Source organism: Syngnathus leptorhynchus, chromosome 18, assembly GCF_054491065.1.
Source record: "Syngnathus leptorhynchus isolate UIUO chromosome 18, UIUO_Slep, whole genome shotgun sequence".
Lineage (NCBI taxonomy): Eukaryota > Metazoa > Chordata > Actinopteri > Syngnathiformes > Syngnathidae > Syngnathus > Syngnathus leptorhynchus.
The window spans coordinates 2935158-2962706 of record NC_141212.1 but is presented as its reverse complement, the minus strand read 5'-3'; the positions used below and the strand labels follow the sequence as shown (position 1 = coordinate 2962706).

The window sequence follows — 27549 nt, the reverse complement described above, 5'->3', positions numbered from 1 at the left end:
ATTTGGCTTGGCATCAGCTCGACGTCGCCATCTAGTGTCCAAACTGCAAACCGTTCGCCCACATCCATGTTATGTGTACGCGGTAACTCAGCTACTATATATATATATATATATATATATATATATATATATATATATATATATATATATATATATATATAGAAATGAAACTATCATTTTCAATGCAAAATATTTTTGCCTGGATTCTATCATGAATAAGTTCATTCAGCGGCGCGTGGCGTGGAGAGAGAGGGGGGGGGGGGGGGTCGTGGAAAACGGACAGAAGGGCGTCACGCGAGAGATGAGACGCATGCGCAGTGACAGCCGGCTCCTTTCGAGTAGGGCTGCGAGAAGATGAGGAGGCTAAGCGGTCGGCTCGCACCTCGACCGTAAATTAGCCTGCCTTCCTTTTTTTAGTCGGCTTGCCTTGTTTGAGTAGTTTCTTGCCCGTATACATAACAAATTAATAAACTAATTTAATGTCGAGGGGTAGTGGGGGCCCTGTGGAAACGGACGAGGTGTGACGCTGGAATATCAATTGCACCGGATGTCATTAAACGCCTCTTAAATAAGGAGGTAAGTACCGTTAGTACATAACATTTCCTAAATTATTTATTTGCTGTTTTCCGCCGTGTTGTTTCGCCAAACGCATTTTATTGCAAGAGGGTTGTTATTATTCGGGTTTATTATGTATAGGATGCGTAACGGTTAGGATACAACAGAGGAAAAGTTCCATTCATCCGATTAGAATTTAAATTTATTTAACAACGATGAGTCAGCGAGAAGGTTTTGGTATCAAATTGCAGGCACTGGTAATATATAGCGTGTGTGGAAGCTGGGAATAGCCAAAATCTTCAGTAGTGTATAGTACTCTTTTTTTTTTTTCTTTTTCTATTTTTGTGCGTTGAGCGTGAATCATGCAGCGGACATTTGTACTTAGGCCCTGCAAGCGCCTCTAAGCTCGTTGATCAATTGAATTTAAGCCTCTTGAGCGCCCCGACACAAGAACCTGCTGACGCATGCGCCGCGGTCGCCTTTTTGTGAGTGCCCCAACCCTCTTTAATGCAAGTTTTTGCACGTGCACCCCCCAGGCCCCCAAATAAAATTGGTTTTAGTAATATTCTCCATGAAAGTAATTCTGGCTAATTCTAGCAACTTCAGGACGTTTCTTGTACAGCCATTGAATAATTTAAAACGGTATCTGGTCTAGAGCACGGGATTAATAATAGATTAATAAACAGACATCTCCTCCCATCTCACAGACAATCATGCAACACTTGACATACTTTGTCACTCAATTTCCCAAGACACCACAGAAAGCACTACTTTTGCATTACACGTGGCTAAATGAAGCTCCTCCCCTCACATCAATTTAGTTCCTTAGCACCAAGACACCACTGGACTAGTTTGATCGGACCATGTCAACACGTTTGGGAGAGTTCCGTTTTGAACTTTATGATCACAATCTCACACAACACGGCTCATCACCTTTCATATCGCAGTATACGAGTGCAAGGGCAACGCCATGGAGGCTGTGACGCATTTGGTGAACGACACGGTAGAGTTTTACAAATGGAGCCTTACTATAGCAGGTGAGTGAGCACTTTTAAAAGAGTAGCAAGTTAACGGGAAGCGTCGAAGGTAACCGATTTGAACATTTTTCCAGACAAGCGGGTGGAAACATGGCCGCTGATGTCGTCGCCCTGCCCCACGCTGGCCATCAGCTGCCTGTACCTGCTCTTCCTGTGGGCGGGGCCGAGATACATGCAGAATCGCGAGCCCTACACGCTCAGGAAGACCCTGATCATCTACAACTTCAGCATGGTGGTCCTCAACTTCTACATCGCCAAAGAGGTCAGCACCACATAGAATTGTTTCGCTATATTCAGAACAAAGGACGGATCGTATCGACAAGTTCAACTGTGCTTGCTGCCTTTTTAAATAGAATCGTCGGGGAACTATAAATAAAGTAAGTGATGTGTGGACTAAATTGCACTTGAATTGTCTTTCAAACAGCTCCTGCTTGCCTCAAGAGCGGCTGGCTACAGCTACCTCTGTCAACCTGTCAACTACTCAGACGACGTCAATGAAGTCAGGGTGAGGCCTTATAAGACACTCGCACATGCATACAAACAGATTTTGTGCCTTTGATATAATTCACAATCATGAAAATAGATGTAATCTCAACAACAAAATAACCGAACGAGATGAGTCAATATTGTTCTATTTCCTACCACCGGATGATCAAATACTGTGATGTGGCTTATTATTTTCTATTAGTGACATTGAAAACATTTTTTCAAGAACAAAATGCTATAAGTTATACATTCAGGAACCATACATTAGAAATCAGAAGAATAGAAAATTGCCATTAATTTGTTGCAATTTTAAGGAAAAGTGTTACAGAGAATATAACAGGTATTTGTTTGGAATTATCTGTCATTGTTTTTGGGGAAACTTTTATGTGTAAAAATATAAGTGGTATTGACGCTCTGTATCAGCGCCAACAAGATTTGCATACTTGTCTTGGTTTGAAGAAAAGTGGTATCTAACATCCTTGTTTAAAATGGAGAACATGTAGCCGCAGGTATAATTCACTCACCTTCTTCCTTTCCACGTCTTCAGATAGCATCTGCTCTTTGGTGGTACTACATCTCCAAAGGGGTGGAGTTCCTGGACACTGTCTTCTTCATTCTTAGGAAGAAGTTCAACCAGGTCAGCTTCCTCCACGTCTACCATCATTGCACTATGTTCATCCTGTGGTGGATCGGCATCAAGTGGGTCCCTGGTGGACAAGGTGAGATATTACTGTGGAGCAAGCAGCAGAGGGCCTGCTTAATTTTTTTTTTTTTTTTTAGAATTTAGCTTCTACATGTTTCTTTTGTCTCCACAGCTTTCTTTGGCGCGACAATCAACTCGGGTATCCATGTGGTCATGTATGGTTACTACGGTCTGGCTGCATTGGGACCACAGATGCAGAAGTACCTCTGGTGGAAAAAATACCTCACCATTATGCAGATGGTGGGCATGACCTAAATATCCAGCTAACTAACAAACTTGTTGCGTTTTCCATTTATTCACATTTGCGTGTCCCATCAGATCCAGTTCCACGTGACCATCGGCCACGCCGGCCACTCCCTCTACACGGGATGCCCCTTCCCCAACTGGATGCAGTGGGCCCTGATTGGCTACGCTGTCACCTTCATCATCCTCTTCGCCAACTTCTACTACCACGCGTACCGACGCAAGCCGTCCCCGCCGCACAAGGGCCAAGCCAAGCCCGTCGCCAACGGAGTCTCCAAGGCCTCCAATGGCCACAGCAAAGCGGACGAGGCGGCGCCGGATAATGGCAAAAGGCAGAAGAAGGGACGGGCCAAGCGAGAGTGAAGTGACGGCTTACCGGGAGATGAGCGGGAGGACATCTTTAAGGGGAAGGATGGAAGATTGCGAGGGGGAGATGGGGAAGCGGTGACAGCCGCGCGTAACGATGGCGCCGCGGCCTCTCGTCACATTTCTTTTTAAAAGCGAGCAAGGCAAAAAATGCCCAACATGTAGGCTTCCATGTTCTGTCCAAACACTTTTGGACCGTGTCACACCTGGAATGTTTTGGAAAACACGCGCCAACTTACCATCCAAAAAAGTTCACATACTTGTACAACCTTTCTTACAGAGAAACCCGGTCTTGTTTTTTTTGAAAGCTTCAATAGTTGAATTCTGCGTCTCGTTATTATTTTAAAGCACCCAATATTTCTAACTGACGTCTGCTCATCTTTGTGAAGACAACGGTTTCAATTATTTTCCAAATGAGCACTTCTACAACATTCCTCGGGAAATCCCAAAGGAGGGGGGGGGGTGGGGCTGTGTTAAGGCACATGTTTACAAATTGTCGCTGTACAATGAAAAGCATGCATCTCCAAATTGTTGGATTGTGTTATATTCAAATGTATTTATTTTCGCTTTTTTTCCCCCTGGTTCTAATTTTAAAATGATGCTTCTCATTGAACAGCGACAAAATTGAACAAATTTCAAAAACAATGACTGCAATGTGCATCCAACTTGTCACTGTGCTGCATTCATAGCATCCTAAGTGTTTGTTTTTATAACTGAAAACATTTGTTGGGAAAGGTGCAAGGGAAACAGTAGTTTCTTTTTATTTCTAGTATTTATGCATTTTGGGGCAACACTTTTTTGTGAGTCCTCACCTTTTTTTTGTTGTTTTTTTGCTGTGCAATGTAGCTGAGAATAAAGAGATTGAGGTGTTGTCTTCTCACTGCCACAATGTAGAATCCAAGGGAAACGCTTTTGTCTGAACTGTTTCAAACTCTTTGTCACTGCACATAACCACCAAACTAGAAAGAAAAAAAGAAAAATAAAGGACAGTAACGGCCACCCGTATAGATTGTGTCTGCTCATTTTTCTGTGGCAGCAGCAGAACTCCAGGCTGTCTTGAATTGTCCAGACAGATCTGCCCTAATCTTTGGGGGCAAATTGGCTTTAGATGCAAAAGAGCTTACTTTCACGTCACTTCATGGGCTGCCTGGGAAAGGAGGTCACTGGAGAAGAAGCCATGGCTAATCTGCCATTAGGTCTCCAAGATGTCCTGTGCAAAAAATACGATTGTTGGTGTCATGATGTACTTTTTGCGACCCCCCGACACATTTTACAGGGACTTTTAGCATCAACCTTAGATGTAGTTATTTTTTAAATCCACACAATGAACCTCTATTCATTCTCATAAAAAGCCTCACACTCCGCCATCCCAGTGCACCCTCCCATGACTTTTGGCAAGGGTGCAAAAGGTGGTTTCCCCCCAATCCTCCTTTGCAGAAGGATGCCAAGGTTGAATGGCGGAGCGGACAAAATAAGTGGATTGCAATTGTCCTCCTCAGGGAACACTGAGGGACGTAAGCCCGAGGATTTAAAAAAGATTGCAGCAGGGCCGAGGTTTTTGAAATAAGTCACAGTAAACCGATAGGGAGGAGCATTGCCAGATAATTGGCGCCATTTACAGGAAGTGGACGTTTGTCGCAAAAGTTAACTTTTCATGATTACAGCAGAAGTTGCGTCGGTAGAGGTTAAAGGGTCGCCTGGATGGGGTTAAGCCCTGCACACTTGACCCGCCACTAGCTCATCTCATTAGCAAAGGCGCTCATTCTCTCCAAGCACAGCGGAAACAGTCAGCGTTTTACTCACCTCCGCCTCTTCCATATGTTGAGTGAGTCTGCTTTGTGTGTACATTGCGCTCTCTGCTGGAAAAACACGGAACCGCTATACCGCAACAAACTAAAAAAATAAAACAAATAACGTGTCATAAACGACATTTGTCGAATTTTAGGATAATTTCGACAGCAAAGTTAATAAATCGTGTATTTATCGGCGTAAACAAAGCGACGAGATGCACACCTGAAGGAGGTAGTTTGATTGCTTTCCCAAAGCATCATGGGAAAAAAAACGCCGGACACTTTATTAGGTACACTTGTCCGACTTTTACCCATTACAACACAATACTTGAACAATAACATTCAGCAAATGCGGCACAATTCAATATCCTGCTGTGAATCAATTTTAAGAGACACTACTGGTCATTTTTATGACTATAAACGTTTATCCATATAAAACACATCTGAACTACATTGTTATATGTACTGCTTTTTGTGTATATTTAAAAAATTTAATATTAAATAATATAATGAAATACATTACTAACTTCCAATGAGACGTGGCTGGAGAGCTTGGAGGTGCCACATGGTGGCGCTGCTGCATATCCCTCCATAAACGTCAGCATCTGAATAAAGGACCCTGTTGCTGCCAGCCAGGAAGTAGTGCCAAGTACCGGGCCGACATTCAACCGGCACCGGGTCTCCTCTTTTGCGGGAGGTAGTTGGACCCATTGTTGCAAGTGGGGACGGGAAGCAGACGAAGCACGCCTGCTGAGGGGCGCCGACGGCAGGGAGAGGGAGCCCGAGAGCATCGGTGCGGCTCATCCGGATGGTGCTGAAGCTGCTCACGGGAAAACTGAAAAGGGCGTATGCTTCTGCTTTCCACTCGGTCAGTTTGCTCATCCTTCCGGATTTTTCCGTGTGAATCTTGCAACTGAGCCTTTTGCATCACTCGGTGAGTGAACGGTAGAAACGTGCAGGAAGGGTGAGGGGGGGGAGTCAAGCATGCGCGGCTCCCGGTGAACGCTGACGCCGGGCCTTGGAGCGAGTGGAGGATGCTGGGCGGATGACTTGAAGCACGCAGAAGAAAACTACTAGGAAAAGCGAAACAAAATGGAGGAGGCTGCTCTCGGAGCTTCTCAGCCGGCTGCGCAGGCCCCCGAGGACGAATCCATGACACAGCAGGACGAGGCCATGCTAGAGGAAGAGATGGAGCGACTGTTGGAGGAAAATGACTACCTGAAGGTTGGGAAAAAGCATGATAGTCAAACGAGATCCAATCTTACAAAGCCAATAATAAATGAATTTGATACATTGGTAATTCTATGACTGATAAATGTTGTTCTCTGTTTTTTGACATTTAACATTTACTTCCACATTTAGGCTATATATAAAATGCTTAATTTCATGATATATCGGCATGAATTTGTAACAACATGCTTCTTGCTATTTCATGCATTACAGTGAGGGCTGTTTCTAATATTTTGATACACCAAAATATTAGAGATTGCTTTCAGTGTGGTGCAGTGCATCTTTAATTGACTTGTGCAAACTAAACTACCACAGCAAGAATAAATATATTGAAAATAGATACACAAAGAAAAGGCCATAGCTGAGGTTTGACCCTAGAACATCAAAACTGTGAGGCAGACTTGATTAACATTCTTGACTGCAAAATTCAGGGCATGGTATGAGTGACCATCCTTCACCATTTTGCCGACGCTTGAATCCAAGCAGACAGTTGACTAATTGCCTATTGATCTGATTCGTATTGATTCCTAAGATCAATGAGATTTTGTATAACAGATGAGGCTGCTCATTAGCATGTATAATCCTTTAAATAGAGTTTAGATTTTGACAACCCATCATTAGTAAAATGGTCATTTTAATTTGTCGTCCAGTGTGAGATTGAGGAGATGAGGGCCGAGATGGACGAAATGCGCGACACATTCTATGAAGAAGACACATGTCAGCTGCAGGACATTAAGCGTGACCTGGAGCGGGCAAATAAAAACTGCCGGATCCTGCAGTACCGCCTGCGCAAGGCCGAGAGGAAGCGGTTGCGCTACGCCCACACGGGGGAGATCGACGAGGAGCTGCTTAGGAGCCTGGAACAGGACCTCAAGGTATGGTCGGTGCACTTTGGTCACAGGAGTCAAACTCAACATGTCGGGGGCTTGGCCAGGTGGCCAAAGACGTGTCGGTGAGGCTGCACCACGAGCTGGAGAAGGTGGAGGAGACCCGCGCCAAGACTGAAGATGAGAATGAGAAACTGAGACAAAACCTCATCGAGGTAGAAGTGACCAAACAAGCCCTGCAAAATGAATTAGACAAAAGCAAAGAGGTAAAGAGTTTTTCAATGTTTCAGTTTTCTTGTATTTATTTTTTAGTTTCAGCTCGGGCATGAGTGATATAAGAACTTGAGTGGCTACGTGCAGTTAGCTAGCTAGCTATCTTGAAGCCTCTGGAATGCTTCTCTTGAAAGAAATACAATGACTGTCATTGGCTCTCCAACTAAAAGTTTGTATCGTTGACTTTTCAGAAGAAACGAGGAGGTAAAGACATTCAAAGGACCGACAAGAAAGCGGCGCAGACTCCCACTGAGGTGAGTCGTCAGTTCCATTCCAGGGTAAAGCGTCCATTTACTTGTCCTCAATTAGGCTTGCAAGTGAACCAAAGCTCTGAGAAGTTTCCTTGGAGGAGGAAGGGAAATGTTTGGTTTTCTTGACTGAAATCCTGAGCTGCTTTTTTTTTTTTGGGTCCACCAGAGAAAAGTCCACACTTGATCTTAGGCTGACTTTTTAAGAGGTTTTGGCACAGACACTAAATCTCCTTGCTCTAATCTCTTCAAATCTGATGACACGCACTTCATCTTGAATTCCTGAACATGACTTTCGCTCTCTGTCCAGGAAGACAACGAGGACCTTAAGTGCCAGTTGGCTTTGGTCAAAGAAGAGGCCGTCCTCATGAGGAGGAAGACGGCGACCATCGACAAAGAAAAAGACCGTCTGGAGCAAGAGCTGCAGAAGTACCGCTCCTTCTACGGCGAATTGGACAGCACCCATCCCAAGGGCGAGGCCGGGGGGCCGCCCTCCACCCGTGAGTCTGAGCTCAAGCTTCGCCTCCGCCTAGTGGAGGAGGAGGCCAACATCCTTGGGAGGAAAATCGTCGAGTTGGAGGTGAGCCTTGGCAACAGCATCTGTTACTCGCGGATTTGTGACAAAATGGCAAACTATGTCTTTTCGTCTTCAGGTGGAGAACCGAGGCCTTCGAGCCGAGCTGGATGACCTCCGTGGTGAGGGTGAAGGGGAGGGCGGCTCCGGTGTGGGCTCACTGGGCGGCCCGGGCTCGAGTCGAGGACTCGGGGACGACTTGACGGAGCTCAGACAGCAGCTGCAGCTGGTGGAGGATGAGGCCGAGCTATTGAGGAGGAATCTCGCAGACGCAGAGGAACAGAACCAGAGGGTGACCAATGAGCTGAACAAGATGCGATTCAAAGCCGGCACCCACGAGGGCGGGGCCCGGCACGGGGGAGTCTCGGTGGTAGGGGGGATGGATGGAGCGAAGGCAGAAGCCCTGCAGGAGGAACTGAAGGCGGCCAGGCTTCAGATCAATGACCTAAGTGGCAAGGTGTGTCAAGTTTGTTCACTTAACATCCTTCCAGATTTGATTTGCCTAAGAACGGAATTGTTCACTTTCCTGTTTTCAGGTGATGCAGCTTCAATACGAGAACCGCGTTCTGTTGTCCAACATGCAGCGCTACGACCTAGCGTCCCACCTGTCCCTGCGGCCCAGCCCGAGGGACAGCGACGCAGAGAGCGATGGCGGCGGGACGAGCGGCCGTCGTGAAAGCGACGAGGATTCCACCTCGTCCCGTCTGCTCCCCCCTCACCGCAAACGGGAGGGTCCCATCGGCGGGGAGAGTGACCCGGATGAAGTCAGAAACAACATCGGCGGCAGTCGTTGCGCCACGCCCACCAGGGGTCTCCTCACCCCGTCCGGGCCCGAGGGGGCCGCCTCCTCCCCGCTGGCTCGCTTCCTGCCCGGCGGGCGCTGTGGCCTGCGCGACAGGCAGCAGATGATCGACATCCGCGTGGAAGCCGAGAGGCTCGTGCGGACCATGGACCGGCTGATCGCCGACACTGCGGCTATCATCTCGGAGGCGAGGGTCTACGTGTCCAACGGCGAGCCACCGCAAGACGGCGGCGAGGACGACGGGAGCCGCATCAGGGAGCACGAGCTGCTGTATCGCATCAACGCCCAAATGAAAGCCTTCAGGAAGGAACTACAGGCCTTCATCGACAGACTGGAAGTGCCTAGACTGGAGGACAGGGAGACCGAGGAGCCGTTGTCGGTGAGAAACGGAAACTTCACAGTCCCTCCAGGGAATGCAACGTTTGGTCAAACCCGGTTGAATATACATTAAGCATAACCATGGTGACCACAAATTCCTGGAGGGACTGACTAACTGAATGGTTCCTTCTGGTAGTTCTGTGCTGATTGTAATTCTTCTTTTCTTCCTCACTTGCAACCTCATGTTCCACTTTCCAGATGTTCCAGCCCATCATTTTGCTCATCCTCATACTTGTGTTGTTCTCGTCCCTCTCGTACGCCACCATCTTCAAACTGGTCTTTCTCTTCACCCTATTCTTTGTTCTGTGATTGTACTACACCTTCCTCGCCCCACCGCTCCTTTCTTTTATCTACATCCACCCCTTTGTTGGTTCTTCTCTGTTGATTTGATATTTTTTTTGTTCCTTTCCCCCTCACCTCATTATTTGTTGCCAAGGTTACCAAAAAGCACAGGGGAAAACGCTTCGCTTGCCTGCCACGTTCCCGTTACCCTTAACGACCCACGGAATAAGTCCCGGGAAAAGGTGAGTCTGTGATTTGTTGCGAGCGCTTATTTTAGCTGAAAAAAAAAGTTTGATTCTTTTTCAAACTTGTTCAGCCGTAAATGATTTATGATTGTTGATGTTGGCTATACGGTAGGGATAGTAAACCTCAGCGACCTTTGTGTCCAGATTTAACCTTGCTTGTAAATATATTTTGGCTTCAGAAGAGCTTAGAACAGCCGTCAGCTCTTTGCTGTTCAAAAACATGTTACATACCCAACCCCCACCCCTGCTGTCATCGCCCAAAGGAGGGGGACTGCTTGTTTTTATCCCTGCCTTTAACTCCTTCAGGGCCCGTGTTCTCATTTATTAGGGAACGGCGACAGGTGGAAGCTTGCGAACGAGCAAATTCCGACGCCTCGGACGTTTTCCAACAGCGGGGCCCCCGGCGATTAGAGGACGGGAATTAGCAAATGAGCAGTGGGGCGGATAAGGCAGATGAACAGTAGCAACTGTCAAGCACGGGTTCAATTTACAGCAGGATGTGGCCCCTGACATTCCAGGCATTTGTAGCATTTAAACATCCTGGACATTAGAAGTCATCCTTGGAATATCTGCTCACTTGACGTAATAATTGGTGATGAGGTCAAACGGATTAATGGCATGTCCATGTTATTCAATGGGGAAAGATGATTTCAGAAACAGTACAAGTGTTTTGAGTTACGAGTATGGTCGCGGAACAAAGCTAGCATTGCAAGGCGGGCGCCGTACATTGTGGATTTCTACCTCGAGTGGGTGGGGGTGGAATATTACCCCGGTGATAAACGGGGGTCTGACTGTATTGAATTAAATATAATTAGCCACTCACTTGGCGTCCACTGGAAAAAACGCTTAGGGTCACAAGACAAAATCTGCCCGGACGCCTGCGAGTGGAGTAGTAACAGAGAAGCCGATTGGTTCGGAGACGTCGGCGGGCTTAAATAGCTAAGTAAACACTTACTCTCGCTCCCACCCCACCGCCACCTTTGAATAATTTTAGCCAGGATGCTGGTGACGACAGTTGTCCTATTGGAGTCTTCAGATGCTGGAATAAATTTGACATTATGACATTGGAGCCCCTCGCAAGCTCCACCTTCACAGATAAAGGAGGAGGAGGTTGTTTACTCTTTTGTTCAATGACTTGACCTGAATGTGGGGGTCTGACTTTGGGGTGAGGTAGGAGCGGGCGGGAGTGGGCTCTTTAAAATGAACCCACCCAGCTTTACGTAACACGAGAGAGGAAAAACAAGAGGACCGGGGGTGCAGACAGACACTTGACGGATTCAAGGCAAGCAGGGGTTACTCAGAACCAGGGACTAGACCTGATTGGGGGATTTACTGGACTGCAAGGACAACTAATCGTTAAGTTTTCACCTGGAACAAGGTTGGTAGTCATTTTGATTGTTGGCAAATTTCTAATTGGTGTTTGGGGCGAGAGAACTGGTTGTTGGTCAATCACTTAGTGCATAGAGACCATGAAACAATTCACACCCGTGTTCATGCATATCGACAATATCAACCTAACGTGTATCATTTTGGAGCATGGGGGCTATTTCAAGACCACTTTTGGCCATAGTAAATAAATGTAGAAATAATAGATATTTAAATATTCTGAGCAGATTCAATGTTTTTCCATCACAGTTTTGGCCTACACATGGAATGCATTTTTTGTTACCACCATGTTTATTTTTATAAGATACATTCCACTGCAATCTATCATACAATTTTCCCAAAAATCATTAAAATTGCTTTCCATCTGAAAATTTTCTCATCAGAAATTATGACTCCTTAAAAAAGCAGCAGTGGTCACATGCGACATAGCAATGACATGAGCAGCAGGAAAGCCTGGTGTCATGCTTCAGGCCACATGTGTGCGCTCATGGGAAATGGCCGCTGGGACGCATGCCTGGCGAGGTTTTCTTGCTATGTGGCGGGCAAGGTGTGCGCTCATGCGAGTGGGGGGGGGGTGCTAAAATGGTGTCACGTACTGTAATGCGTCCGGTGGTGTGCACACGTCCGGCGGTGTACACACGTGCTGCATTTTAAACAAATTCATCAAACAACATTTTTTTTAACATAAATGTGACTTCTGACTTCAGCCAATGTTTTTTGTCATTCTAGTGTTTCCCCGAGTCAGCCATCTGTCACTGTGGTGCACTGCTGCATCCCTGCCATCACTAACAGACCGAGGAAGTAAAACGCAATCGCCATTAAAAAAAAAAGAAGGGGGCCCTGAGGGTGTCGCGTGACCCGCGCCATGGCGGCTATTGATCTGGAGCGTGGGCTGGAACACAGCGGGCGAGGCTGGGGGAAAGCGAGGCCTGACATGATGGACAACTTTGACTCTGAGATGCAAGAGTGGGAGGACCAGCTGCAAGACATTCAGAGGAAAATCGAGGAGGTGACCACTCGACTTGAATTTGTACTTCACTCGCTCTTCTGTGGGCAGGACATGTACTGACTGACCATCACGTGTTTGTCAACCAGATGTCAAATTAACTTTTAGCTGTCCAAACGACCACAGTGAACATACGATATTTTCTTTCGGGAAGTATCAGAAGCTCAAGATTAAGTTACAATAAATAATAGTATAAAATAAATGAACTTCTAAAATAATATGTTTATGTATAATAGAATGCGCTGATGGTGTGTGTGTCCTATTAGCGTGCTGGCACCAGTGTTGCGGCAACGATATCGACAAATGTTCACAGGATAATTAAAACGCGCGCTGACAGACGCGCTAAACGCTGTCAGACTCGCACGCGCATACTTTGAAAGCCGATCCTGACGCAAGTACGTCAGTTGCCGTGTAGAATATAATGCGGGGATTGCGACAAGCCGAGCGGCAAATTACAACGGGCAATAATCAATGTTCCCTTTTTCACATTTCAGCTGTACAATGAGGTCCAAGCACGTCGGGGAGGAAACGGCGCTGCCCTAGACAACCACAATAACATCGACGTTGGCCCCGGAAACCACGGCGACGGCATTTTTACACAACGCGACCGTCACCTTGGCAACGGCCACCCAGCGGGCCACCGGAACGGCGTTTCAGACATTGGAGACTTGCTGCAGGACTACCTGGGCCACGGCAAGCATGTGAATCGGAAGAACAATGGCGCTCGCCATGTGGTAAGCACAAAGACAAATTTGGAAAGACTCCAAAATATAGTAATAGTCATACAAAGATGACGACGATGAAAGGGAATGTGGTCGCTGGTCCCAAAGTGGCACACTTATTTAAAGCCTCGACTGACAGATGCAGGTAGACTATTTTGAAAGGCATGCTTGCATCTCTTTCAGCACTTCAGCGACACCATCAAAGTGAGTCAGGATTTGCCCGTGTACCAGGACGAGAGTGGAAGAAGAACAGCAAGTCAAAGGTATAGAAGATTATTTTCTTCCAGATATCCCCCATATTACTTTTGTACACATTGACTGTATCCCGTTCTGATTTCTTCTATGGTCTTTTTCAATCTAGAGTGGGACATGAGCAGTTTTTGGGAACTTTTGAGGAGCTGGAAAACCGAAAGAACAGAGCACCCCATGCAAAGAGTTGCCCCAATAAAGAAAACTCGGTCGCCAAGCCCCCTCTGGGACAGAAGGAAACTTCCTCGCCACGCTGCACCGCTCAGCCCATGACGGCGGAATCGCCGACCGCAGAAAGAAAGTCCTACGGCCCTGGTGTGCTGGGCGACAAGAAGTTGGGCAGCCCGTCCATTCTGAGAAAGTTTGGAGCGATGCTCCACGAGAATGAGGGCAAAACGCTCACAGATGCGGGCGTGGTGACTTCAGAGGTAAAGTGCCTCAGTCCCGGATGCCAGCGCAGGGGGGCTGCATCAGGACCTGTCAAGATCCCCCCCCAAAAGTGCAATTCTGAAGTGGGACACCGGGGATCAGAACCCACTAGACATCACCACAAGGACCTGCGAGAAGGATCCCAGACCAGAGCGCAGGTTCCTGGGAGCCCGAGGACCAGGCCCAGGTCCAACAGTGCGGCAGACAGGGACAGATCGAGAAGCAATCAGGGGGAGCCCAACACAGACTACAGGATCCACAGGGGCAGGTTGGGGGTTCAGTCGGAGTTTCCTGGTTCCAGAAGAGATGAAGGACTCATTGAGTTGCTGGACATGCTGGAAATCCAACATGAGTACACTTCAAGGGCCTACAAGACCAATTCACAGCAGGTATGTTCTCCAAACCGGTGTCTTCAGCTTCTTTCACACTGTTGTACAAAAGTGGCCTTGCGTGATTTGTCATTTTTTCCTCACAAGAAAACTGACCGGTCTTCTTTCCTCTTCATCCAGGTAAACCTACCCCAGTGGTCCTCAGAGCCCAAGACGAGTTTCTCCCGGCCCGCCCGGCCGGCCAACCAGCGTCCTCCTTCCAGATGGGCGAGCAGAACGCCGAGCACCGTGATCGCGGCCCCCAACTACCGGCCTCCGAGCCCTCTCGTCCGGCCTCCGAGCCCTCTCGTCCGGCCCCCTACCCCCAAGATCAGAACCCCCAGCCCAGCCCTCAAGCACCGACCGGCTGTTTGCTACTCGCGCCCCGCCGAGACCATCATCATGTGATCGCGTTACATTTCCCGGGACTTTCTATCCATGCCACATTCTGTGTAAATACTATGGACGGCGCTACGAGGACTAAGAAGTTCATTCAGAGTACGGAAAGTCCTTTGAGAATTTATTCAATCCATATCCTTAATATTTACCTTGAGGGCTACGTGCACGTACACGAACCTTCAACTGGATATCAAAGATACCAAACAAACGCTTAAACGACTTTCCGTATTTGAGTGCTAGCTAACATTCTTCATCATCTCTTGTTTTTTTTCCACTTGGTCAACATGTTAAAATTTTGTTAAGCTGCTGCCCCCTTTAATCCACGTTTCTGTCCTTTTGTTATTGTTTTTTTTTATGGCATTTCATTCATTTTTATTTATGTACTCAAGGATATTGCATGCAGCCCAAATTTCATGGGCGGCAATGTGCTGTTAACATAACAGTGTGACTTCCAGTTTTATGTTGTCAAAGTATACATATACAATATTTATTACGTCCAAACTACTCATGTGATGACTATGGTATGCCTTCATGTATTTTTTTTGTCTTGGTAATAAATGTAGTGATTTGACAAGTCTTTTTTGTTTTTTTTTGTTTTTAATTGAAACATTACATAAATCTGATGAGTATTAGGGCCTTACTGTAAAACTTGAAGTAAAAAAATAAATAAAGTCAAACATTTAATATTAGGATTAGACTGCTTGTAAAAATAACTATCATAATATTTTTTTCGCAATTGTATAAATAATTTCATAATTTTATGACACATCAAAGTCCATGTTGGTCATTAATACATAACAATTAACGCATTCCTCTTTGGTTACATCACTCACCCTGCTGGCACTGTGTGGCAACACGGGGACAGAAATAGCGAGCGTGACGCGTGTTTTGGTGCCAGAAATCTTAGCCCACTTGCTTGGGAGGGCGGTATAAATAAAGAGCGCGAGGGTGTGAGGGGGACTTTGCTCGCTCATTGGTCGCTTAGCTGTTGTTAAATCAATATAGAATTGCGTGTGGTGACAAAAATGTAAAAGTGACGGAATTTATCTCAAAGTTCAGTCCTGTGCTGCGCCAGATGGAATCTTCTAAATTCCCGCCTCCCCCAAGCGTCCATATTGCAGGCTGGCACCTCCTCAGGCAGCACGGGGGTATTTTAACGAGGGGTCCCATTGGCCCTTCTCGCCCCTCATCTGACCCTCGGTTCGTTCTTGGAGAGTTGACAGCGTGTAGTTTATTTGCTGCTGTCACATCGACATCTGACTTATGCTTCGGCTTACAGATGCGAGAGGAGGTGAACGCCAGAGATTTTTTTTCCTTTGTATAATTCAAGTTATCCCGTTTTTTTTGTCAAGATGCCGCCTGTGCCTTGTTTCAGTCCACTAAACACCCCAGGACTTTTTTTTTAATGGACGCAATTTTACGGAAGCGCGGAGCTGCCAATGTGGAGTAGACATGTTTGACTGGTAAATACCGTATTGACCTGAATATAAGACGACCCCAATTATAAGACGACCCCCTGTTTTTCAAGACTCAAGTATGTTAAAACACATTGTATGTACACACAATATATGTACACAAGCAGTTCTATTTGTTTTCATAGGAAAATATATTTTTGGAGTATTGTGGCTTAAACATGTACCTTGAGGTAGTTATTTTTGTCATTATAGTCCAAAAAGGCATGGAAAGACAGCGCCCTTGTGCCTTATTGGCGTGCCACCTCATAAACAATGCAAACCGCACTAAAGTTTATATAGCTGCGAGCGCTCAAAGTGAGCGACTGAATGCCAGGCTGGTGCCAGGCAGACTCCACAGCCTCCATTCAAGTGCCTATCATATCTTCAGCGCCGCAGTGATAACGGCCACGACATCTGTCGAGTGTGAGGTCCAGACGGCTGACATAGCGTCTCCTCGCCGTTCCGAGATCCCTCGTGTCGATCTTGCGCTCTCCGTGTGTCCTCTGCCCTCCGAACGTTACTAGCGAGGCAAAACCTTAGCATGCAACTAGTAGCCCAGCACAAGTGGCACGAGTGAAATTCTACTGGGGGTCTTGAGACTCCCTGGCCTCTGTTAAAATAGAAAACATTTCCCCCCCCTTTGAAAGACGAGCGGAGACATCTCGTCTTTCAAAACAACAGCGTCCCGAGGGCACGATGGGGGTTGATCTCGTCGGATTAGTTGCCCGGCAGAGGAAGCTCGGGCTACTTGTCATGTGACGAATGACCAATTTGAATTTGGATTGAGGGCAGCGAGTGTGACGACGTATGACTCCTCACACATTTACCTCAGGGGGAATCGAGCACAGCGAAGAATAACGTCTGGCACCGCGGTCGGGTCTCGTTCGTAAATGCGTGATATATACTGTCGGACCAATCGCAAACCAAAAGCGGGCATGACACTTACACGACGGTTTAACACTTCATGTTTTTGTCTTAAGTCAAGATGGTGTCATGGCTTTATGCACCATGACTTCTTTCAGTCCCATGACATATGTAGCTAATTATATTCGCATTACCTACACTGAAGCTTAATAAGAATAATGTATTGGAGAATGCAAACATGAGGCAGCGGAACCCGGCAGGGGTCGTAACCAAGATGATATCAGCGCCGCGTTGTTCTAAATCCAGTGTCTGTAAATACTCAGTTTGACAGATTGATGGGATGCATCAAAATATGACGCCGCCAAGACACCCCGGTAAGTGTCGCTTAGCGCAGCGGCCCGCTCCCAACAAGTCAGAGGCCCTTGCCAAGGCCCAGTTACACTATGTACCGATGCTACTAAACAGATCGGGCTTCTCGTGAATTGATTTCCATAACACGAAAACTATCTACTATTTATTTTTTCTTAATTGATAATGTATTGTGAATGAACATGACGTCTGAAATGATTGATTTGTTTAAATGAACCTCATCAACTCGCGTCTGCAGAGTTCTTGGCTTCAAAGGACGTCTTGCGCCATTTTTTATATATTTTTTTAAACTGAACTCCCATACTTTGCTGTCATCATCGTCCAATCTGCGCGCGGTACACCCAGAATATCATCTTTAAGATTTGAGATGTCATCATCGCCTTGATGCATTGCCGTTATAAATGGTTCGGTAGCGGGCGGTTTAGCGAGGCGCGTCACTTGATAGGCGCCGATGCCGTTCGCCTAGTGAGGTCATCCCTGGCTACTGGAGGCGTGAAACAGACCCCCCCCCACACACACACACACACACCCTTGACATAGACACACATTTTGAAATGCTGTGGCGATGACAGATCTAAAGCAGTTGAAGCTTTATGCCCGTCTTTGAGAGTGCATAATGGAACACGATTAAAGTCATAAATAATCCCACACAATAAAGCTATATGCAGTACGCAGGCGGCGAAAGATGCGTGACAGGACTATTTGCAGAACGTTGGGATACTCAATACTGTGGATTTTCCACAATGTGTAGAGAGAGGAGACCTCTTGGCTAAAATTTGGAGAAATACAGATTGAAGGAATACATTTTCTTTAACGCAGTTTGGTGTAAGACTTCGGTGCAAATCGAAACATGTAAAACGACAACAAGCTCAAGCTTATATGTAACACTCCACGCGGGGCACTTAGGGCACAGACGTGGATGTGATAGCACGTGTAAAATGTCCCCTGCCTGTCTGTGGCCATATCATGTATGACTGCACTGCAAATATACCACATACATCACATCATTCTGTCATTTTGGCACAGCCATCCCATCATGTCTTTGTCCCTCTTAAAAGCCCCGACATCACGCACCTGCTGTTCTAACATGATAGCACCTCTGCACCCCCTCTTTGCTCCCAATACATTACTGACGTATGAACGCAGCCCATATGAGAATTAAAGCATACGCCTCACCTTCCAGTCTCTGTGGTAGTTTGACTCAAGAGCACAGAACTATTTTTAATGATGATAGGTGATAAAGGAAAATGATAAAATTTCATGGTGGATTTTTAACCATTTTACTACACTTTAAGCTCACTCCATTTACTATTAAATACAATTACTAATGTTAACACAAAAAATAGAAATACTACAAAACATTTATTGACACATTTCATCATTTCAAATTAAGTTTCAGTTTTGAAAATTCCTTGAGGTCAACTTCACTTATTCAACAGTGCCCTCTTGTGGAGACATACAGTTACTGCACATATTGGTGGCATTTTAGGAAATTAAGGCACACGCTTGAATAAACGTAAACAAACGGGATGCTTGACTTACCCCAGCCACGAAGGTTACCTTAAAGTTAAAGTCCCAATGATCGTCACACACACATCTGGGTGTGGTGAAATTTGTCCTCTTCATTCAACTCATCTCCGTGTGATTTTGTTCCATCCCCTGGGGGAGAGGGGAGCAGTGAGCAGCAGTGGTGCCGTGCTCGGAAATCATTTGGTGATCTAAACCCCCAATTCCAACCCTTCCAAGCAGGGAGGCAATGGTGGTAGCGGTGGCGTGGAGGCTCACCAAACTGTCCAACTTCTTCGCTGTCAGCACAACACACCATGTCAGGACATACAGTAGCAGAAAATGCTCTGCACTTTAATTCAGACAACAAAATGGCATTTGAGTGAACACTATTTTTATAGTCAAAGTTTTATCAGAAAATAGATGACATGAACACTTTGAAAAAGTATGATGACATTTACAAGAAAGATTGATTATGAAGAGAAAGACTTGACAAAAACAGTCTCTTTAGAGCTCACAATACTGCCAAAGAGTGGCCATTTTAATACCATTGAATGAATACATTTCCCATTTAATGTCGGAAAAAAGCTACTATAGAAAACCATCAGTGGTCACAACTAGTATAAATAAGACGTGCATATATATCATGAAATGACATTAATCTGCCCATTTGTCTCAACTACATATTATATTAATAAACCCAAGAGTACGTTAAATGACATCACATTGTCAACTAGCCAAGGTTGGGCTAACTCACAGCTCTCACTTAAATTATGTCGCTAGCATATGAGCAAGTTATGAACAAAATGTCAACTCACCGCCATCATATCTTGATGAACTTCTTGAAGGGCTTCATTTGTGTTAAAACATTTCGGCATGTCTCCTGATACATCGCGGGAAAACAGTACGTATATCAACAGACTACACGAGAGAAAACAGTTGCGTCAAGTGAATATGAAAAGTTGTGGTTATGAAAACTGTATACACAGAGTTGAGAAAACAACAAAACAGCTACTTTTAATTGAGCAGATCAAAACACAACAAAAATAAAGCGCTCCAAGGGGCCTGAAATGATGACCATCAGATCATAAATGGTCTTCATCCTCTTGCATTTTTCAGAACGCTCTGGAGAAATAAAAAACCAACAATAGTGAATGAGTTAATATTTAAGATGGGATTCAAAATTACTACCATCAACTGATAAATTGACATTTTTCTAAATGACATAGTCCACACTCTTCTTAAACAGTCGAGTCTTGACACACCTTTGTACGTTTACTCAAGTAGAGAGTGAGAGTATTTTTACCACTGCAGGAAAAATGCATTGGTGTTTGCGGAATTACCTTGACGACTGCTTTGACGTGGTGGGCCCGAATTGTTCCGGACTTCTGCTCAAACGCTTTGGCTTTTCCCTCTTGGGCCAAATTGTTTAAGAAAAGTAGAGTGAGGAGCTCCATCTACGAACACATACGTAGTTAGCTTAACATGTTTAAGGTAGCTTACGTGAAGCAGTCACAAATGGCGCCTTACCATTGCTTCAGACGACGGTCTGACAGTATTGTTAATCTCCATCTTTGATTTGACACTTGGCTTGAATTTCGGTGGTTTTTTCAACATAATTCAAGACGTTTGAAAGGTTCAAAAGACGAGAAAGGCGAGTTTACGGTTTCAAAATTCCCGCTTTCGTAAATCTTCCGGAATCTTCTTCTTCTTCTTCTTCTTCTACGGTATGCTGGACTTCCTGTTTTCTCCTACTGTCATTTCCGCCGATCAAGTCGAGCTTTTTATTTTTTTTAAGATGTATGTTAAACAACCGAAATGCAAAATGATTAAAAGTTGTATTCCTTTATACACATTATTTTTTGAGTATACGCGATTTTCATGTATTTTTAAAATTTAATCCCATGATTACCTTTCATAGATGGCGCTGTGCGTTCTGTTATGCATATTGAGCGTAGAAGAAGTAAAAAGACATGGCGGCCCCCGAGAACAACATGAAAATGCTCCAATTTCTAAAACTAATTGGCCAACTTAAAGTAAGACACTAATAATATTTTATATTTGTCTCTGTACAATTCTACAAATGAGTTTGTATTACTTTAACCGCTCAGGGGTTTAATCCTATTCATTTTACTTTGAATTTCTGCTACAACCTCGCAGAAATTGTCATTAATCAAAATAAAACGATAGACTGGAATACAAATGTTAAGTGAAAATAAATTATTTAATCTTCTACTAATAATTCCTGCAACAACGTTGACTAAGGTTATTCAAACCTGATAACTGGATAGAGCATTGCCCCTCAAAGCTAAACCTGTTAGAACAAACTTCAACTTCATGGCACAGTTATATGCTGTTTTCATATGCACAACCAATAACTCTAGTCTTTCCTGGAGAGGGTCCCACGGACAGGCTGGGTGTACAGGAAGGTGAAGAACCCAGAAAGTGTGTCAGATCACATGTATCGCATGGCCATGATGTCTCTGGTCATCACAGACCCTAAAGTGGATAAGGATAAGTGAGTTCATTTGCAGTTGGTCTCCTTTGAGCGAGTAATGGTTAGTCTCTCTTTTTTTCCCCTCAGGTGTATCAAGTTGGCTTTGGTGCATGACATGGCCGAGTGCATCGTGGGAGATATCGCGCCGTTGGACAACGTCAGCAAAGCAGAGAAACACCGGCGGGAGGAGGTCAGTGGGCGGCGCAGGTCTAAATGATGTTTATTTATAATGTATTTTCCTTCAGGCAGCCATGAGGCAGCTTTCAAGTCTGATGCCAGATAGCCTCAGAGATGAGATTTATGCACTATGGGAGGTAAAGTTAGAATGCTTGACTGGCTTTATCCTCAGGCCTTGTCAGATTGAATTATCTTTTAAGATTGTTATACAATATTGGATCTGACATTTCCAATAATGGAATTGTATGTTTAATTAGGAATATGAGCATCAGAGCAGCGCAGAGGCGAGGCTGGTAAAAGAGTTTGACCGTGTGGAGATGATCCTGCAGGCTCACGAGTACGAAGAGCTAGAGGGGACGCCGGGGAAACTGCAGGAGTTTTTTGACTCCACTCGAGGTGAGCACAACATCCGCTTGGGGTTCATTTTCCCAATAGATGACATACCTGGTGTCAATTAGAGGGTATATTGAAGAAAATATTTTACTTGGATGAATATGATTTTTTTTTGTGCCTTTGCAGGTTGTTTCCAACATCCCGATGTTCTCCAGCTGGTCAAGGCCTTGAATGACGAAAGGAGAAGTCACATGACTGAAAAAAACAACTCTGGGAACTAGCAATGCACTTCAAACGTGTTACGACCACAACATTTTTCCACAAATTCAGTCGGCAATGTCAAATGAACACATCATTCAATGCGTTAAGTATTGTTTTTAAAAAAACATTTTATTATAAAACTAGATCTGAGATGTACTTGAGTTTAGCTCAACATAAGATCTATTCATTGTGTTAACGTTTTAACCACGACAAACAATATTAAAGACAGAGATAACTTCAAGCAGGCTGAAAACCGGATTGTAGGTTTGATCAGGTAAAAACAATAAGTTGTTTGTACCCCTTAAAAATCTACCCCAATGTATAACATCAAATCAAGAGTTGTTTTTGTTGTATTCTGTTACAAAAATTTAATGAAAATGTATTCTGTATCAATTTGCGTTATTACTTAGACCAAGAACATTGTGTACAACTACATTCCCCTTCAGCATTATTTAATTAGCCAGGAGTGCTCAATTAGATTTTGTTTCTCATCGTGGCAGTCATTGGAATCCCGCAAAAAAAAAAAAAAACTTTAAATGACATTACAGGCACACAAAATGCACAAACGGTATCTCGCATTGAGAAACTGTGCTGTGCTCTTCCCATTCACACATTACGTAGTTAGCAAAATACACATCAATATTTTAAAATATCAGCCGATAAATGTTGTGCAATAACTTTATTGTTTCTGTTCAAAAGAAAGTAAAGGAAGCGACCACAGTAAAGTGAATTAGTGGGGAGAACTATCGACACTGATGTATGGTGTATTGATTTGGCAAACCAATCACAAATTGAATTTTAATATACTGTAACATGATCCTACAAAATCACAGCTCCTACTGTGACCTCTCAGGCGTGTCCGTCAAGTCGTTTGTGGGTGTGTCTTGTGAGCTAGCCTTCGCCGTGGAGGAGAGGACATCCTCGAAGCTTCCTCCTGCCCCGGGACCCCCGACTTTAGTCTAGCAAATGTAAAGAAGAGGGGGAAAAGCCATAGACACTCGAGATTCAATATATTTAAAGCACGTGGAATGTATAATCATTTATTTGTACACACTTTGATGCTTGACACCGTACTCTCAACTTTCTCCTCGAAAGACCTGAAGCTGGGAGAGTTTCTGAAAAAAAAAAAAGAAAGAAATCAACAAATGTAATTTCCATTTAGCATGGTCATTCTTCATTTCTATTCACACACTGCACATTCATACAATTACCTCATGGCAGGCATGCTCATGGAGTGTGAGATGGAGTAGCTGTTTGCAGAGAGAGGATTAATGATTATCAGAGTTAGAGGCTAGCACACAAACATGGAGGCAGACGAGAGGCATTAAAAGAACAAGAGGAAGAAGTTCAGACTAAGAGGGGACATTGAGAAATCTTGCATAAAACATGAAATATATTGTAAATGAAATCATTTTACATGATAGCAGCTTCAAGTCCTTACCCTATGGAGCCGGACCTTGAGTGCATGCGGGAGGAGGCGAAATATTAATGTTTCAAATTAGAGCATTAAATCGGTTTTAAATATGCTACAGTGGAGCTTTGTCAATTGTTAAATAGGCAAAACAGGAGAAATGAGGCTTAAAACTACACAAAGACAGATCACAACAAAGCTGAATGCAAGATGAGCACAGCAATAAGCTCAAATCATGCTGGAAACTCGCACGAACACACACGGTGGTGAGAAACTTTCAAATGTAATTATTCAATTATTTTGTCATCAATCATGATAAATGACCTCTTGTGTTTGTGGTTAGTTCGTGGTGATTAAATATGAAATGTTCTTAAATCAGAAACATGTGTCGGGCAAAAACCTCGCACCGAGTACAGAAAATAGACATGCCTTATAATCGCACACGTACACAGACACACACACAGACACACACACACACACATACCTCCTAGGAAATAGTAACTGTAGCCCAGCCAGGCTGTATGAATAATACATTTGTTCCTTTTTAGTTAGATGAGATTCAGTTCAACTTCAAGTGCACATGCTAATGCCAATATGCTCACATGATTCTTATCCATTAGCTCCAAACACAAAAGCTCACACGTGAAAGGTAAATTAAATGAATGATCTTAATTTCTATTAGCTGAGCACATGAGCAAGTGTTGCAGTGCACCTCATGTCTCCAAACTTCCTGTTGATGGCGCTGCCCAACGTGCTGAAAGCCGCCGTTGTCTTCTGACCCGCCGAGCTCAGTGTCTCTGTTGTTCTTTTGTACCTGAGAAGCACAAGAGAAAATGCCTTGCATGAACATGAGCATTATATTGATTATCCTGCTAAAAATGCTGATTAATCTTTGAGCTGCAAGTACTACTTTTGTCCACTAGAGGTCACCATCCACCTGTCTGTGACTTTTAGATGATGTACTGGCTTCAAAATGTGTAGTGTTATTTTATTCCTTCATTTTTTGCACTCGTTCCCACCTTGCTTACTTTACAACACATATCTTACATATGTTGTGTCAACACAAAATGATTCATGCAATCCTTTAATGTTGCGAGACACTTAGCTCTGTGTAAGTGTTATCCTACACCGCTGTGCTTCATTATTGATGAGCATGAGTGCACCACAGTAATCGTATTTTCCAAAGTGCCACACACACACACAATGTTTTGAGCGTCACGCTGTGTGTGTATCCGTTTGCTCTTACGCGGTGGAGCTCTGCATGTCCGTCCATCCTCGACTCAAGTTGCTGCGTAGCTCGCTGAGAGGAGTGATGCCCAGTTTGTGCTTCAGCTCGGCGTGCCGCTTCTCTTTGGAAGCCAGCACCTGCCTCAGCGTGCTGATCTCATCTTCCAGCTGTCCAGGGGACAACAAAAAAGATGATGTTATCGTCCAAACAACGACTCAAGCGACACTGTGCGGTGGTACTTTGGCTAATTCCAATTGGATCTCCTCTCGCTCCTCCTCAGTCATGATGGGGTTGCTGAGGTTGAGGTCCGACGTGTGTTCATCTGCTTCCCTCAGGGGCTCAGAGTCAAGAAATTCTGAAACACACAGCATGTGTTAATGTGCCACCAAAGGCCCCAAATGTCGTCAATTTATGTGTTGACCCAGTAAGTGATGAGAGCAATTTGCATTACTGTACTTTTTCTGATACATTCAAGTGTTGTGTTCCCATGTGTTCGTATGTTTTCTGAATCCCTCCCACGGCAAACTGTTAGATAATGTGTGGCTGCAGCCTGCTGTAATCCAGATTAACAGACGTGGATTATGTCACTCACACACATGCACAAGAGATTTTTTTTTTTTTTTTTAAATGTACCTGTGAGATACGGTCCATCTTGATGTAGCACAAAGTAGAAGATCAACATTAGTGACATTTCTGAATGGTCGCATGCACACGTGGACATCGCGAGTCATTGAATTGAATACCAATTAAAAAACAAAAAAACCACAATACATTGTGGAGCTAAAGACCGTTACAAATGATCAGTCACGCTTATATTCAAGGAAATCCTCCATTTTCCTCAACAATGACCAAAGGAAACATGCAGCACAACATCAGCACTCCTTCTGAGATGTTTCCTCGGCTAGAGCTGCCGTGTCAGCGGTTTTCACCAAGTCCCGTGTCAAAATGTCTGCTTCCGCTTTTGAGTTGCAGGAAGGAAGCTTTTTGAGCTTTGCACAAGGACAAATGTGTGACAATTTCCAGGAAATTAAAGCTCTAAATTATGAGGCCACAAGGTTGTTGTTTTTCTTTTAATAATTTTTACATTCTACTGACCTCTATTGTCGTTTGGAATTAACATCAAAGTGCCCTCGGGCTCGCATTGCGAAGGTCTTGTGACCAAACCTACAAAATAGGTGAGCCATGACCAAAGTAAACAAAAAAAAAACACCCATGGGTGTCAACGCAAAGATAATTTTTTTAAAGGGCTCAAACAATGGTGCCTCTTGTAGTCCAAAATCTTTCAATTTGGGGCACTTACAAGTCAAGGACTCACTGCACGTCGTCTTTAATTTGACAGGGAGAGACTTGACTGTAGCACTTAGAACGGCATACAGTGCACTCATTTGTCTTGGGCCTCCCTCTGCATTTTTTTTGTGTTGCCTTGAATACCTCTCTGGTCACAAGATTTCCATTTGGGTCATGTGGTGAAACTAAATCAGAGGCCTAGGGATGGTCATACAGTAACCGGAGGGCTCGACCGAAGGGTGCATATTTGAACTACTAAAAAAAAAAAATATATAATAATAATAATAAAATAAATCATCTCAGCGTGCGGAAAATTTGGAAGCTGTGCCTCACTAGCTTATTGACGGATTGCTTACCACCAAAACAGGGAGTTACTTATAACTGGAATGCAATTAACTAACTGGATCAACAAACGGCATCTGACAGACCTGAACTAATCAAATGAGAAGCACAGCAACACAGACTGATTAAAAAAAAATAAAAAAAATAAATGGCCAATAGGTCTGGTTATCTATGGCACCAATTGATAGTGAGTAGAACAAGGAAATGCTCATCTGCTCAGTGGCAGAGGGTACATAAGTAACCTGTCCATCCAGTTTTTGTGACGTCCCCAAGAAAAAAATGCCACAACTGATATCACTGAAATTTACTCACACATGAAATCAGTGTGGAATATGGGCTTGTTTTGAGACAAAGCTTTTATTCTATTGGATGAATAGCATCACTCAGATAGTGGACGCATAGGCACTGTCCAGTATTTTAAAGGTGCTGGCATATAGAGAAATGCATTATTTGCAGAAGATACATTTAGTTTTCCTGCCAAATAAACACTGTCTAAACGCTCAAAATATATTTTTTTTAGATGTATTGCCTTTATTTTGTTCTGGCTGTCCTGCAGCAATTGATGTGGGAAGAAAAGCCAGACATCAATTACAGTTACACCCGTAGAAAATGGGAGTTTCCACAAAACAAGTCACATTTTCTTGCTGGAGAGAAAAAAATAATCTATGTATACAGGCTTTGCTTATCTCGGAAAAGACCAACACAGCAAAAGTGCCGTGAAGTGGTCGCAAGTGATGACGTCAAATCAAATTCACCTGTGTTGGCTTTAACTGCACGCTATTTGTAATCTTAATGGGGCCAAATATATTACATTTCAACATATGGTAGCTTTTAGGAAGAAATAAAGTTGTGGATACGCGACCTTTATCTTTTGTGGCAAACTCGTGGACGCTCTGAGGACAGCAAGCACATTAAACCAGAAAGGGTGGTGGTGGGGTAGGGGGCTGCATTTAAATAAGCCACGTATAAGAGCTGACACTGAATTACCTTGTTGCCTGGTCTCCATGTCGAACTTCCACTCGCTGTCCCACGCAGACACGTCACGGTGTCGGCAGGAGGTTGGCACCGGCGTCCGGTTAGTTTGTGGTTACTGTCTTCTCTGGAGTGTTGGCTCGTGAGTGAACGATTAGTTCAAAAGAACGAGTCTTTTCAGTGAACGAGAGTGAACGACTCACTCTCTAAAGTGATTCGTTCTTTTTCCGTTCATATGACTTCAACCAGT

At 44.4% G+C, this 27549-nt stretch overlaps 7 protein-coding genes across 10 annotated transcripts in view; 4 read left to right on the top strand and 3 right to left on the bottom strand.

Annotated features, from left to right (window-relative positions):
* The window catches only part of pgm3 (phosphoglucomutase 3), a 40790-nt gene extending 38040 nt beyond the window's left edge, over positions 1-2750 (bottom strand). The window contains exon 1 of the mRNA XM_085937871.1: positions 2603-2750. The gene's annotated coding sequence lies outside the window, so the exon portion shown is untranslated. The remainder of the gene's footprint in view (positions 1-2602) is intronic.
* Positions 356-3823, top strand: LOC147042364 (very long chain fatty acid elongase 4-like). The gene is made up of 7 exons (XM_085937875.1): positions 356-576; positions 1503-1592; positions 1667-1854; positions 2017-2097; positions 2626-2797; positions 2894-3021; positions 3100-3823. Exons 2-7 carry the CDS (start codon positions 1526-1528, stop codon positions 3385-3387), a joined length of 924 nt encoding a protein of 307 aa, XP_085794001.1. The 5' UTR covers positions 356-576; positions 1503-1525; the 3' UTR covers positions 3388-3823.
* Positions 3824-5801: 1978 nt separating this feature from the next.
* LOC147042363 (microtubule cross-linking factor 3-like) lies at positions 5802-9847 on the top strand. The gene is made up of 8 exons (XM_085937868.1): positions 5802-6404; positions 7061-7285; positions 7345-7503; positions 7702-7764; positions 8069-8338; positions 8412-8789; positions 8869-9513; positions 9711-9847. The coding sequence occupies exons 1-8, from the start codon at positions 6273-6275 to the stop codon at positions 9819-9821; spliced, it is 1983 nt and encodes a 660-aa protein (XP_085793994.1). The 5' UTR covers positions 5802-6272; the 3' UTR covers positions 9822-9847.
* Positions 9848-9887: 40 nt separating this feature from the next.
* Positions 9888-15162, top strand: LOC147042362 (uncharacterized). 2 transcript variants are annotated; one of them, XM_085937872.1, is made up of 6 exons: positions 9888-10036; positions 12155-12434; positions 12926-13165; positions 13337-13416; positions 13515-14220; positions 14341-15162. In XM_085937872.1, the coding sequence occupies exons 2-6, from the start codon at positions 12291-12293 to the stop codon at positions 14605-14607; spliced, it is 1437 nt and encodes a 478-aa protein (XP_085793998.1). In that variant the 5' UTR covers positions 9888-10036; positions 12155-12290; the 3' UTR covers positions 14608-15162. The 2 variants fall into 2 exon arrangements, with proteins under 2 accessions (XP_085793998.1, XP_085793999.1); XM_085937873.1 differs by lacking the exon at positions 9888-10036 and adding an exon at positions 11228-11417.
* Positions 15163-19168: 4006 nt separating this feature from the next.
* cenpw (centromere protein W) lies at positions 19169-20535 on the bottom strand. Its single transcript, XM_085937876.1, has 3 exons — positions 20322-20535; positions 20135-20248; positions 19169-19916 (listed from the first exon to the last, which is right to left on the bottom strand). Exons 1-3 carry the CDS (start codon positions 20406-20408, stop codon positions 19890-19892), a joined length of 228 nt encoding a protein of 75 aa, XP_085794002.1. The 5' UTR covers positions 20409-20535; the 3' UTR covers positions 19169-19889.
* A 200-nt stretch (positions 20536-20735) lies between these two features.
* hddc2 (HD domain containing 2) lies at positions 20736-23730 on the top strand. Of its 2 annotated transcripts, none has more exons than XM_085937497.1 (6): positions 20736-20827; positions 21188-21309; positions 21376-21478; positions 21534-21602; positions 21723-21861; positions 21985-23730. In XM_085937497.1, exons 1-6 carry the CDS (start codon positions 20765-20767, stop codon positions 22077-22079), a joined length of 591 nt encoding a protein of 196 aa, XP_085793623.1. In that variant the 5' UTR covers positions 20736-20764; the 3' UTR covers positions 22080-23730. The 2 variants fall into 2 exon arrangements, with proteins under 2 accessions (XP_085793623.1, XP_085793622.1); XM_085937496.1 differs by having other exon boundaries at positions 20748-20827; positions 21176-21309.
* On the bottom strand, positions 22163-27481 carry tpd52l1 (tpd52 like 1). Of its 2 annotated transcripts, XM_085937493.1 has the most exons (7): positions 27315-27479; positions 24938-25053; positions 24717-24865; positions 24183-24284; positions 23271-23309; positions 23114-23174; positions 22163-23018 (listed from the first exon to the last, which is right to left on the bottom strand). In XM_085937493.1, the coding sequence occupies exons 1-7, from the start codon at positions 27331-27333 to the stop codon at positions 22896-22898; spliced, it is 609 nt and encodes a 202-aa protein (XP_085793619.1). In that variant the 5' UTR covers positions 27334-27479; the 3' UTR covers positions 22163-22895. The 2 variants fall into 2 exon arrangements, with proteins under 2 accessions (XP_085793619.1, XP_085793620.1); XM_085937494.1 differs by lacking the exon at positions 23271-23309 and having other exon boundaries at positions 27315-27481.
* Between the last annotated feature and the right edge of the window lie 68 nt (positions 27482-27549).

Excerpts from the sequence above, each read along its gene's own strand:
- LOC147042364 (XM_085937875.1), top strand. The coding sequence starts at position 1,526 with ATGGAGGCTGTGACGCATTTGGTGAACGACACGGTAGAGTTTTACAAA. Across the intron at positions 1,593-1,666 it reads ATGGAGCCTTACTATAGCAG|ACAAGCGGGTGGAAACATGG; the intron begins GTGAGTGAGCAC and ends ACATTTTTCCAG. Across the intron at positions 3,022-3,099 it reads ACCTCACCATTATGCAGATG|ATCCAGTTCCACGTGACCAT; the intron begins GTGGGCATGACC and ends GTGTCCCATCAG.
- LOC147042363 (XM_085937868.1), top strand. The coding sequence starts at position 6,273 with ATGGAGGAGGCTGCTCTCGGAGCTTCTCAGCCGGCTGCGCAGGCCCCC. Across the intron at positions 7,765-8,068 it reads CGGCGCAGACTCCCACTGAG|GAAGACAACGAGGACCTTAA; the intron begins GTGAGTCGTCAG and ends CTCTCTGTCCAG. Across the intron at positions 8,790-8,868 it reads TCAATGACCTAAGTGGCAAG|GTGATGCAGCTTCAATACGA; the intron begins GTGTGTCAAGTT and ends TCCTGTTTTCAG.
- LOC147042362 (XM_085937872.1), top strand. The coding sequence starts at position 12,291 with ATGGCGGCTATTGATCTGGAGCGTGGGCTGGAACACAGCGGGCGAGGC. Across the intron at positions 12,435-12,925 it reads TTCAGAGGAAAATCGAGGAG|CTGTACAATGAGGTCCAAGC; the intron begins GTGACCACTCGA and ends TTCACATTTCAG. Across the intron at positions 13,417-13,514 it reads AGAAGAACAGCAAGTCAAAG|AGTGGGACATGAGCAGTTTT; the intron begins GTATAGAAGATT and ends TTTTCAATCTAG.
- cenpw (XM_085937876.1), bottom strand. The coding sequence starts at position 20,408 with ATGTTGAAAAAACCACCGAAATTCAAGCCAAGTGTCAAATCAAAGATG. Across the intron at positions 20,249-20,321 it reads GACCGTCGTCTGAAGCAATG|ATGGAGCTCCTCACTCTACT; the intron begins GTAAGGCGCCAT and ends ATGTGTTCGTAG. Across the intron at positions 19,917-20,134 it reads ACGTCAAAGCAGTCGTCAAG|AGCGTTCTGAAAAATGCAAG; the intron begins GTAATTCCGCAA and ends TTATTTCTCCAG.
- hddc2 (XM_085937496.1), top strand. The coding sequence starts at position 20,765 with ATGGCGGCCCCCGAGAACAACATGAAAATGCTCCAATTTCTAAAACTA. Across the intron at positions 20,828-21,175 it reads AACTAATTGGCCAACTTAAA|TCTTTCCTGGAGAGGGTCCC; the intron begins GTAAGACACTAA and ends CAATAACTCTAG. Across the intron at positions 21,479-21,533 it reads AGAAACACCGGCGGGAGGAG|GCAGCCATGAGGCAGCTTTC; the intron begins GTCAGTGGGCGG and ends ATTTTCCTTCAG.
- tpd52l1 (XM_085937493.1), bottom strand. Across the intron at positions 24,285-24,716 it reads GACATGCAGAGCTCCACCGC|GTACAAAAGAACAACAGAGA; the intron begins GTAAGAGCAAAC and ends TGTGCTTCTCAG. Across the intron at positions 23,019-23,113 it reads GTACGGTGTCAAGCATCAAA|ACTAAAGTCGGGGGTCCCGG; the intron begins GTGTGTACAAAT and ends TACATTTGCTAG.